We start from the raw sequence: 12,776 nt of genomic DNA, 5'->3' as shown, positions 1-12,776 counted from the left end.
AGAAGATTTGAGAAGGGAGTGTAAGCTGCAGGATGAAAACAAAAACGTTGCTGTATTTTTCTCCTACAGATCAGTGTGGTGGATGTTTGCAGGCCGTCGTGTCCAGCATTCATAGCACGTCCATATCTGCAGACATTTTTTTTCCTAATAAAATATGAATTTATGAATCTTGACAAGCCAGATGCTGGAAATTCATCTGCTCGGGAGAAGCTGTCTCTCTCTCTCACACCGTCCTTAATCAGTGCAACAGAAAATCAGCCGCTTCTGTTCCTTTGACTGATTCTGTTTATTTTCTGCTGCATGCATGGTCATTTTAAGGTCAGGACAATGTCCTTTGACCCCCTGACCTTCCTGCTATTGCATGTTTGTTTTATTGGCGATGGAGGACTGCAGTCATATGTGTCTTTAATGAAACTTCAGCTAAACGGTTGCAATCTAAAAAGGCTCAGCATTGGATTTAGATTAAAAAGTCTTTCCCCACCCACCGTATCTATAAAGCAGGCCTTCCTTTGATAAGAGCTGCAGTTAATACTCAAACAGAGCATCCTTCGGTATATTTATTGCCTGTATTGTAATGGGGAAGTTGGGCATCCACCGTTTCTTTTCCCAAGTCCTTCTGAGGGCATCAGCTAAATGGCTGAAATGTAAATGTTTTGGCTGCAGTGTTGCTGATCCTGCTGCCGCTCTCATTGTGAGGAAAGTGACTCTCAGAGCATCAGCTAAATGCCTAAAATGGAAATACGCTTATTATCTGTGATCAAAAGATTTGAAGCTTGAATAAATCAGATAAATCAGGTGGATAGAAATGCATTTTTTTCATCAGAACTCATTAGGCATAAGACAGAAATATGAGGCTTTTTCAGAATTGTTATGACTGTATGTGGCTAACTTCAAAACCCAGTGTTGACAAACCCACACCCTGAACATCCTGCTGTGTGTCAGTTTCCCCTCTAGGCCCGCTGCGTAAAAGTTGGGGCGTTTTGCAGCTCGGGTGTCGGCCTGCTTTCTCGGGTTTTCCAGCCACAGCAGGTGAACTTTCACCCCGACCTCCGAGAGGACCTTTTATTTTCGTTCTGTAGCCGTTGACCATTTTTACCTCCAGCTACTTGCCATCCATACACGCATCCCTTCGTGCTTGCTGTGCGCGGGGCGGATCGATAGGGCAGCATCTGCTCCAGGAAGCCCGCGGTCCCACACCGCGCACCGCTTCGCTGTTTCCAAACGCCAGAACTGCTCATCTCTGAAAATTAAACTGACAGACAGATATGATTAGTATGCGCTCTGCCTCCCTGCTTCTGTCTGTCTCCCTGTTTCTCTCTGAGGCCGATTCGCGCGCAAACATGCACGCTCAGGTCTCGCCACACAGACCAGATGTAATTTGCGCATATTGTATGCGCATGCAGGCACTCTCATGTAAACACACAAGTTGCACAAGCCACACCATAAGTGCACAGAGCCATGTATGCAGGCGCGCATTAGCGCGCTCCCACACACAAAACGAGAATAAACTAAAAAACAAACAAAACAAAAAACAAACAGAAAACCAGGTATTGTAAGATGCTAAATTTACACACGCACGCGCTCTCCGTATTCCGGGCCTGCATTATATGTGTCTACGTGGTGCTGCGACAGCAGCAGGTCGTGGGGCTTCTGGAAAAAAGGGTCGCATTGATCTTCTTTAGGGACTTTCCAGATTGAAGTGTTGGCAGTGTGAGTGAATGGAGGCGCGTGCTGAGTGCTGATTAAGAGCTGAGCAAAACACGAGCGCCACTTGACACCATTGTTTTCCTGAGAGGTAGGATTTACATTAAACCAACACAAGATATTAAGACCAAAAGCACAAATCATTTTCTATTAATAGTTTATAAAGAAAATAATAAAAACAAATAAATTGTGGCATGGGTTGAATTTTATACACAACACACTGCTAAATGAGATATGTTTATATTATTTATTTATTTCTATTTTTTTATATTTATTTCTATTTTTCCCCTCAGTTAGTGAAGTGACTCATATAACTACATATTCACTAAAAGGGCCTCCTGTTCTGCACATATACTTGAAATTATATTAGGGGGGAAAGCACAACCTTTGACAAAATCATGACATTAATAAATGAAAATAGCATTAATAATAATTTCAAAAACAAAAGGCTCGCGTGTTAGCTAGCGTGGTCTCTTTCCGTCTTCGTGATATATTATTTCATACTGACAAAAGGAGCAACAGCATTACTTGTTACATAAAAAGGACAGAATGACATTAGCTGCAGCCAGTGAAATCAATTGATCAGACGCGATAAACAGGCGAGCGCAGCAGAATGACCAGGCTGTGCGCACATAATTCATAAGTTGTGCTTGCAATCAGCTGAAGAAGGCTTAACCTGTGGGGTTATGAGAAAGAGAGCATCTCCACCTCAACGCTTCCCCCGCCTCGTCACACCCACACCCTCTCCCCTCCTCCCCCCGGAGAGAAAGGGTTAATTGGAGTAGGAATTTCATCGCACATCTGTCAGATTTTTAAGGCCGTGACGCACTGAAAGCAGAGAGTCAATGTGAGCAAGGGGGAGGAGGAGGAGGAGGAGAAGGAGAAAGAGTTGGTGGTGAGATCGATGAAGTGGCAGGCAGAGGGAAGAGGAGGAGGAGGAGGAAAATCTCACGAGATAATGAAAGAACAAGAAGAGAGCTGCTAGTGTAGAGCAACAAACGAGGCTAGAACGGGACATTTTTTGGAGTGAAAACCAAAGACTGGGAGAAAAACAAGGACGGAAAGACCGAGAGAGGCTCGTTTGTGACCGCAGATGGTTTGTGGTGTCTGGTTTTAGTGAATGTTACACCCCGGGGCGCAGCGGACCAATTGTGTGAATCTGCAGGCTGCTTGCTGACAGAGTCGGAGAGATGCACAGGACGGACAAGAGTCGCGGACGCGCTCTGAGAAGTGGATAATAAAGGTAGGATTTTGCACGTTTTTGTAAAACCAATACGTGGTGGTGATATATTTTCTGAATCGCCACCATGTGTGATAGTTAGTTTACGTGTCCTACATGTGGAGCGAAAATGCAAAGGAACTGGTCATTTACAGCGCTTCGCATGCGCGCTGTGGGCTGCTTCTGTATCATAACTTTGCATAAGATTCAAAAAGAGCAAAAATATTACATTCCAAGAGAATATTAGGTTGGAGTGAAAAGTGATATCTGTGTTTTCTGGCGCTTTCCGAGGAGTGTGTGTGGCAGAAAAACAAAAGTGCTTTTTAATTAATTTTTTTAAATTATTTGTTGCTCTTGTTGTTGTTTGGGCTACATTTTATTTTCTCTCACTGGGCTGCTTTATTTTTTCTCTGTAACGACTGAAGTTTAAATAAAGCGAATAACAGCGCCTGTCTTGTCTCACGCAGGCACAAAAGCGAGGCTTTTGCCGAGGAACCAAGCTGAGCACCAAAGAGACAAGCAGAGCGCTGATGCACAAGCGAGAATAAAATCTCAGTTAGAGCTCCTAATGTTGTTGCAATCTCGTTTTCCGGGAGTTTGAGGAAGTACTTAACGTTATCAGATAATTAATTAGACACCCTATAAGCCCGGAAATCAATTAATTCACAAATCAATAAATCTATAGTCTGGTGTAACAAGAGACCTTACAGACTGTTGGCCCAGTTGTCCAACAACAATAACAAGAGGAGACCAGCCACACATCACGGCAAGAAATACAACTTTATTTGTTGAAATTAACGATGGATGGGAGTCTAGGGGAGATGTCCCTCCACAGCCACTCTGATCTGGCTCACAGCCAGGATGGCAGGGCTATGCTGCACTCCCGGGACCTTTCAGCTGCTTTCCCCAGGCCTTCCCTTGGGGGCTCCTCCATGTCTCTGGAACCTGAGCCCCGTCCACCAGGCTTCGATCACTCCATGTCAGCACTGGGCTACAGCGGCGACTCCCCATCCAGCTCTGGCAGCACATACACTACCCTGACCCCCCTGCAGCCCTTTGACGACAAGTTCCACCACCACCATCACCATCACCCCTGTCTCCCTGTCAGCAATGTTATTGGTAGCTTTACCCTTATGCGTGAGGATCGAGGCCTCAGCACCAACTTCTACAACCCTTATGGCAAGGAACTGGCCATGTCCCAAAGCCTGTCGCCTCCATCCACAGGATCAGGCCTGGGTTCCTCCATGCATGGCTACGGAAGTCTGGGCAACAGCCCTAATGGTAACGGCAGTCAGATGCTCCCTGGTGGTTATGATGTACATGGCGGGAGCCTTTTCTGCCGAACATCGGATTTTGGCCGAGAGATGTCACCGCCAGGCCTAGGAGGAGGTGATGTTTCAGTGGGGCATCAGCTAAATAAAATGGAGACTCACCAGCATGCCCCAGGCCATCACCCACACATCTATAGCCAGCACTACCAGCCACACCATCACCCGAGCCAGCAGGCCACCAAGATGGGTGACCACCTGCACTCTTCATCGTCTGCTTCATCCTCACCCAGCGAGGGCATGCTGCTGGGCTCACAGGGCAGTGGAGGCAGCACTGGAGAGGAGATCAACACCAGGGATGTGGCCCAAAGGATCATCACTGAGCTGAAGAGGTACAGCATCCCCCAGGCCATCTTTGCTGAGAGGGTTTTGTGTAGGTCACAGGGCACACTGTCTGACCTCCTGAGGAACCCTAAGCCCTGGGGCAAGCTCAAGTCTGGCCGTGAGACCTTTAAAAGGATGTCCCGCTGGCTCCAGGAACCGGAGTTTCAAAGAATGGCCTCGCTCAGGCTGGAGGGTAAGATCTGGCTTTACTCTGTATTTTTTCCACACACACACACACACACACACACACACACACACACACACACACACACACACACACACACACACACACACACACACACACACACACACACACCACACACACACACACACACACACAGAGGCTCAAACAGAAACCACAACAACAGACACGCTCACTCTCCTTGTTTTCCCCAAACGCCTCCCTTCTCCGTGTCTTCCAAAAAAAATCTCCTCTCCAGCAATCAGTATGCAGCTCAGGTTGGTACATGAGTAAAAGCAAAAGCATCATACTGATGTTTCCCTCCTTCCCACTGCTGTGAATGTACAACCGCTGTGTCTGTTGTCTCATCAGCCTGGGTAATAAGAACTTAGCAGCACATTAAGGTCAGTTTGATCAAGAACAGGCCATATGTGCCGTTCCTTTGTTTACTTTGCTCCCAAACAGTTCCTATTGATTTGTACAGTAGCTACAATAAAAAAAACCCCACAGACATTTGCCCTCCTCTTAAATGAACCATGAAGATCAGTGTGAGCAGCGATTGGCAATTTAATCGCTTTTGAGCCCACAAAATAATTTGCGCAGATATGCCATTCTGAAGCGATTGATTAATTTCAGCAGTGATTTATATCTGCTCAGCGCCTGACTCAAGTTGAGTTGGCAAGGTAACTGATGCAAATTAGACTTGAGCTTTTGCCAGACACCTTTTATCAACGTTGTCACTGAGGCAATTACTGCGGGGCTAAATACGGATGTTGTTCAGCTCTAAGGCAGCTCCTTCCAGGTTTCTCACATGTGGAAAAGAAGATGTTGCTGCTTAAGTGAGGTGCATGTAGTCATTAGTGCAGAATCACTCAGTCATATGGAAAATTTGACAACAGTTTTGAAAGTTAATAGAATTTAGTTACAAAGTAAAAAAAAAAAAAGAAAGTTTTTTCCAATGTAGAACACCAGCTTTCTTCTTTTGCTATGATTTGCTACATCTTTTCAGTTAAATAAATATCATAATAATAATATTTCATTGTAATTATTTCTTGCTTTTTATACAGATTTCATGGCAAATTTTAATTATTACTAGTATTATTTTTTAAAGGCACATTACAGTGTGCTGCTTGCCATTTAATATTCTTTGGGGATGTGGATTCAAGACGTGACAGCACGCCGTACAGTGCCGTGTTACAGTGTAGTCCCTCCACAGGGACCTAAGACCCATCTGATACACGCAGCACAGAAAGAGATCCAAGTGAACGTGGTAATATGAGATGAGCATAGACGAGTGTGTATCTGCAAGTGGTCGGCTCACTGCGGGGGTCTGTGAGCTGTACGTGTGTGTGAGCCTCCCCACTTGATCACCGCTTCTTTCGTTTCTGTTGGCAGCTCGACTGATTAAGCCGAGCAACACAATAGGGTTCATAGGTAATGATTGTGCGCTCTTGCAATCCCTTCACAATTATTGATCTTTGATTGTTCAACTCTGAGAGCACATGTGTACATCCTCCATTCAGCAAAACGTTAGCGCAATCACAACCAAACCTCTTTTCTAAAGATTAGTTATCTTGGGTTTTGCTCTGTAATTTGACCCAAACGCCGTTTGATTAATCCCATCCCGTGATGTGTGAATGCTTTGTACGCAAAACACCTATTATCTCCCCCACGAAAAGGCAAATCTTCATCATGATAAATCAGCCCTTTGTTCTTTGGAGCAGATTTAATCATCGTTCTTTCTTTATGTGCAGCATCCTTGTTTCTTCATTGTCACAAACACAAACATTATTTTTAACGAGTCAGACCGCCAAGTCCGAGCAGCCGATCAATCAGACTCATAAAAAATTAAAGTCCCTACACAGAGAAGCGTACTAATGTTTGACAATGCTCCTACTCTCTCTCTGCTCTCACACTCTCTGAAATTGCATATTTAGTTCTTGGCAAAGGCACAATTTGGACAGCTCGGCACTTTTCTACATAACCTACTTTCCGAAGGGGGTTGTTGTGTTTTCCCCCCCCTGGCCAACCCCCTTTTGTTTAATTACAAGCCTCTATTGATTTCCATGGGAAAGAGCAGCACGCTTTGCCCACACACACCTCGGCCGCATCGGCAAATCGAGACTGGAATTAGAATGCGCGGTGCCCTGTGCTCCCCAGTCTGAAGATAGCTCAAGTGCTCTCTGCTTCACGCCTCAAGTTTTAAGATGATCCTCCTTAATGCAGCACTTGCTTAAATACATAGAAGGCCCTTTAGTGTCAGCCAGAAGCACTGTTATTTCCATAATGTCTCTTCTATAGAGGGCTGCAGAGCTCTCTCCAAAGCTTGACGCACTGTAATTGTGGAATTTAGTTGCTGCCATTTTGTATTTTCATATGTCTTTTTTGCAGAAACCTTTTGGTAAAAATACTGTGATCCCTGGGATTTATCTGCAGTATCTTGTGTGTGTGCTGTATGGATTACTGCACTGTATATGAGATGCATCTCCAGCCCAACCTCAGGCTGTGGAGGAGGCAATCAGGATTTAGTCAGAGAAGAAGGCAGGATAAAGACCACACAGCCTTGCTCTGACACTTAAAGTCAAGGAGGGGGGATCAGAGACTATAACTTTAAAGATGATGGCCGAAGCCCTTGACTAAAGGTCTAAATGAATAAGAAAGGTCAATGCGGTTTACGTGTCAGCTCCAGTGCCCGCACCACCCCCACAGTAATGAAAGCCACAAAGCCTTGTCCACCGCTCGCTGCGTACAGTTCACGTTTTGCTAGCGAGGCTCAAAGGTCAAACCCAATGCCATTTGCATATCAGGAATTGCAAACAGGCCGGCGTGACCTTAGCTGTGCAACATCAAACAAACAGGGTTGTTGTTTTTGTTGTGTTGTGTTGTTTTTTTTTTTTTATCTGACTCTTGCAGCTCCCCCCACTCTGGCGCTGAAGGGGTTAACCAGCCTCTGTGGGTCGAGGAGTCTGAGCTGCACAGATTTAATCAATAATTTCTATCAGCCCCTGGCCCAAGAAATCAGCAGGGGGTGGGCTGGGGCTGGGTGGGGGTGGGGGGTGGAGGGGGTGTGGAGGGAGAGGACAGGGAGGGGAGTGGTGGTGGTTGTGAGGGGGGGGGGGGGGGGCTGAGACGCCAGGGGGTAGGGAAAGGGCTTTCGATCACGTTTCAGCAACACGAGACAGGGGCATACATCATGATTAGGGGCTGTTCCCACGATCATAAGAAGCCTATAGGGGAATATTTATGTCTCCAAGAGTAGCCCCGGTGCTGGGGATTTATAGCATGGTAATTGTGAGCCTTTTACACATGATTACAGCATAAGGAAGCATTTACTTAATGGTCGGCGTTATGATCGTCAGTAAGGGAGAGAGCTGAGGATAGGATGGCGGCGAGGAGGAGGAGAGCGGCAGGACACGGCAGCTCCTCCAACGAGCCATAAATCCACGCTACAAGCGAGCTAGCCAGCACTATCATGTCATTCCTTTCATTACTACATGAGCTCAGAGTGCACCACTGTATATACATTCCATAGCTGCAGCTCACATCCCAACACCCCCAACCCTGAAATATTGACCGTGGTGATGGTATAACTCCTATGAAGAATGCAGCACAAATACTATATATATATATATATATATATATATATATATATAATTTCACTTGTGGTGATATTGACATGTTGCTGACATCTCGGCCTGTTCAGATTTTAATGAGACGTGGTTCGATAACTCTCAGAAATGCAAACGAGCTCTGGATGCCTAAAAGCTAACAGGCCCCTGTAATCTCAAGTTGACAAGAGTGCATCCCCGAGTCAAAACACTTCCTTCAGATAATGATTTTAGAGGAGAATGTTCACAGGGAATTCATGGGGAGATTTATTCATGTCCAGTTGAGTACTTAAGTTTCAGAAACTCAGCTGGATGTTAGAGCAATCAAAGCCAGACGGTGCGAAGTACACACACACACACACACACACACACACACACACACACACACACACACACACACACACACACACACACACACACACACCCTTTAGACCTGCGTCTAATTCTGCTGTTGTGATTGCACTCTGTGAAAAAAAAGATGGCGGTGAGGTCACACTTTTTCCTAAAACGCTCTGCTAATGAGAGAAATTTGCCACTGTGCGTTTGAAGAGTGAAAAGACAGTCATACAGTTAACATCAGCAGCACCCCTCAGTATGTGAGATGTTTCTCAATGGGAAACTGTGAGCCAATCAATTGGACGCGTCAGTGCTGTTGTGAGAGCAAAAGGCAGCATCTGTGTTTTATATAATGTATGTTTGCAGCGTGAGTTGGGTTGTGTTTCTCCGTGTGTTAGGGTTTGAAATATTGGATCTCAAGGTTATTGCGAGCTGAAATCTCCATATAATCACATATTTTTTTTGTCAATAATAGAACTCCATACATATTTCTCTGTGTTTTCTTAATATAAGTTAAAAAAAAAATCTGCCTGTGCAGCAGGATTATTTCAACCAGCTTCAACACGAATACAGCTTATTCCTCTCTTGCTTGAAAAATGGTGTGTGTTAAATCTCGAAAAGAAAGAAAGAGTTTCTCTTTTCTTGCAATAAAAATGACACGTTTGTTACACTGAGGGCTGTTTTGGTTGGCTAAATGCTCAAAAAGCCCAAAGAGCATGTGTAACCCCAGCATCTTATCTTTCTGAGATCGAGAAAGCTTCTGACACAACATGCCAAATAACATGCATATCTAATATCATACCTATTAGAAGAATTCATATTTTATACCCCCCCTGAAAAAAACCCCACTCTCTATATAGGCACTAATCCATCTGTCCTTGCTCATTTGTGTGTGTGTATTTGTGTCTTTGTGTTTTTTGTGCACGTACACCAGTGTGCTTACACTTAGAAATGCATTTGATACCATCAGCAAAATAGTCGCCCAGCAACCGCACAGTGCTGATTGAAACCTCTTAAAAGTGTGCATTTAGGTAATTGCACGACTCTCCCAAATATGTTTTAGCCCACTTAAGGCTTCTAAATGCCCTGGGCAATGCCGACTCTGCTTGTTTCACTCACCCCTGACGTAACCTGCCTTTAATAGAAAATAAATTAGTTCCCCCTAAAGTGATTATTACTCACTCACTGCCGCCACATGTAAATGACTTTTATGAGAAACTAATGATGTTGAAGTGTCCACTAAGGGAAAGGAAAGAGTGGAAGTGGAGGGAGATGGTTAGAGAAAAAGAGCGGGATGGAGGGTGGGAGGGAAGGGAGGAGAAGTTGGCTCGGTACACAAAGGCAGAGGTTGGTGTTGTGTTTCCTGTAAATACAGAATTACAGCGTGTTAGAGGTGAAAGGTTCAGCGATGGATATGCAGAGGAACATGCAGCCTGAATTCAAAATGCTCGTCTGATTCTCAAAATGGATCTGAGCTCAGCCCACACGCATCAGGCTATTTTTCTCTCTCACTAAACAAAACTGTTCTTTGCACTCTTTTTTTTCCCTTCAAAATAAATTTCAGACTTTTTCGCGAGAAAATATCGATTATATAATTGGGCGGGCTGCCGCAGCTAGAGTGGTGTTTAACCCAGACCCCGGGATTTTATTTTGTGGTTGTTGTACGCAAGACTTAGATTTAAAAAAGAATCACCAGAAGACTTAACTGTTACTGTAGATTGGATTTGGATAACTTTGATACTGGACAAATGCTGCTAAAGCTTTTTATCTTCTGAGGACTAAAGATGCAGAAATATACGGATGTTAAATAAGGGAGAGTCTAAGAGGGACAAAACGTGACATTTGATGTGATGAAAGGTTATATTTCAAATTTTTAAGGGGAGAAATTTGATATACATCTGTTTTTGTGTTTGAATTCAATTTTTGTTTGGAAGATATTGCCATTATCAGTGCAACACCAGATTTAGTTTGTCTCCAGGCCATATCTATGTAAAAAATTAGACCATTTTCCAAAATGTAATTAAAGGGAATAATGAAAAACATCATGGAAGACTTCAGGACTTTGGTCTGGATGTAGTTATATGTTTTTTTCTCCCTAGCAGCTTAGAGCAGCTCACTGGTAATAAGATGTGATAGGTTGAACATCTTGATTCCTTTACTGCACAGTGAAACAAGTTGCTGATTCATCTCTTTTAACTAATCAAAGTTGCTTAGCTAATCTGTTTTCTTTCAACAAATCCACTTTCCCACAGCTTAATCCATTTGTCCTAGTTAGCCAGCCAGTCTGTTAGCTAACCTGCTTCCCCTTTCCTTTTTTTAATTTATCTTTTATCCATCTGCCTGCAGCCTGCAAGCGTAAGGAACAGGAGCAGAACAAGCTGGAGCGCAACCAGGGCCCGAAGCGCACCAGGCTGGTGTTCACAGACCTGCAGCGGCGTACGCTTCTGGCCATCTTCAGGGAGAACCACCGCCCAACCAAAGAGCTCCAGGTCACCATTGCCCAGCAGCTGGGCCTGGAGCTCTCAACTGTCAGCAATTTCTTCATGAATGCCCGCCGACGCAACCTCAACAAGTGGGCAGACGAGGGCCGTCCTTCTTCCACCGGTTCCTCGGGCTCCAGCATTTCCTCCTCCGCAGTGTCCTGCAGCACGGCGTGATGCTAGACCGTCGCGGAGGTGCGGTGAGGAGGGCGCTGAGGGAGCAAGGGGGCACATAGACTGGTCTAGGCAGAGATCAGCCGTAATAAATGTCCTCCTCGTTATCAGAAGGAGAGATGGAGCCAGCTATTATAGATGAGTTTATGAAGATGAAGCATTTTTCCCAAACCAAAGTTAATTGCTCCCTTGAAAAGGAAGGGGCAATGCTTAGTGATATGATTGCAAGATGTGAGGTCTTGCCTGTATAGTCAAGGGTGCAAAGATGATTTGACTCAAAGAAGAGTCACACCCTTACATAGACACCATCTCATTGCATTATTTTGATTATGTAGATTAGAGATAATGAGGGTATTGCAAATCAGGAGTAAGCATATTTTGGTGTACCTTCAAATCTTTTCTCATCTCTCCAAACGTGAAGAATCAAGAGGTGTCGTTTGCTCACATCTGGAGAGCTTCATTGTGTAACTTCCTAATCAAGTGATCGCCATCATCCGAAGACATTAATCCTTCCCCGATGTTATTGTAGTCCCTTTATTCCTCCAGAATCAAGGTGAAAGAGGAAGAAGAGGCATTTTTTTTAAGTCCTCTTTTTTTTTTTCTTGGAGAACTGAATGCCCTTTTCTTAGCATGTGTTTCCATGGTAATGGTTCCCAGGACTGTATGGCGTTGTTCCAAGCTTGGAGCCTGGAATAATCAGGAGGGTTCTGTAGCGCCTGTGACTCCCAATTGTCAATCATTTCCCATCAACAGGAGCCTCTTCTGTATTGTGTCAAGACGGTCCCACCTCGAATGAATCAGAGTTTTCAAGGGGGAATCGCGGCACATCTCACCGTATGCCAGGACAGAATCGATAAACACAAGTAGGACACAGAAACAGACTTGTTGGTGCAACCGTCTAGCTTTAAGACTCTCACTGAGCTTCCAAATTAAAGCTCCACAGCCATTTTTTTGGACTCCAAATCAAAAAGAAAAAAACCAAAACACACACACAAAAAAAACGAAAACAAAAACAATTTGAACACAAAGGCTCTCTGGAGAAGAGGTACACCTGACACAATGTATAGTGACATTGTAGTATTTTTTCCACTCATTTCCAAACAACTGTATACTCCTCCATTACAAAATCTTTTTTTTACAGATGTCTAGAAAATGGAGGAATGTGATTCTTTCCAATGTTTTTGTACAGATTTCAAGCACATCGCTCTATTTATAGTAACACGTTGGAAGTGTGGGGCAGTTTGTTTCAGCCCTGCTGACGTACAAGGTCATTTTTTTGGTCCACAAAGGAATGGCTTTAACCATGCCTCCTTATAGCCAATAGATGAATCAAACCAAGAACTTTTCAAATGCAATTAATGATCTGATCAACATATTTATTACTGCATTTGTGTATTTATTGGTTTCCCTTTTTCTTTCCTT

The 12,776-nt window shown here is 44.3% G+C and overlaps 1 protein-coding gene across 3 annotated transcripts in view; it reads left to right on the top strand.

Moving 5' to 3' along the window:
* The window catches only part of LOC113031648 (HORMA domain-containing protein 1), a 42,045-nt gene extending 29,269 nt beyond the window's left edge, over window positions 1-12,776 (top strand). The window contains exons 16-17 of one of the 3 annotated variants that reach the window (XM_026183925.1): window positions 2,822-2,947; window positions 3,391-3,720. In XM_026183925.1, the coding sequence (XP_026039710.1) occupies window positions 2,822-2,931 (110 nt within the window). In that variant the 3' untranslated portion in view covers window positions 2,932-2,947; window positions 3,391-3,720. Of the gene's footprint in view, window positions 1-2,821; window positions 2,948-3,390; window positions 4,769-11,046 lie in introns of those variants that run through there. The other 2 variants (XM_026183923.1, XM_026183924.1) reach the window with 2 other exon arrangements.

This window comes from Astatotilapia calliptera, chromosome 11, assembly GCF_900246225.1.
Source record: "Astatotilapia calliptera chromosome 11, fAstCal1.2, whole genome shotgun sequence".
NCBI lineage: Eukaryota > Metazoa > Chordata > Actinopteri > Cichliformes > Cichlidae > Astatotilapia > Astatotilapia calliptera.
Note: the sequence above shows the minus strand (reverse complement) of the source record. Positions and strands in the feature narration are given on the sequence as shown.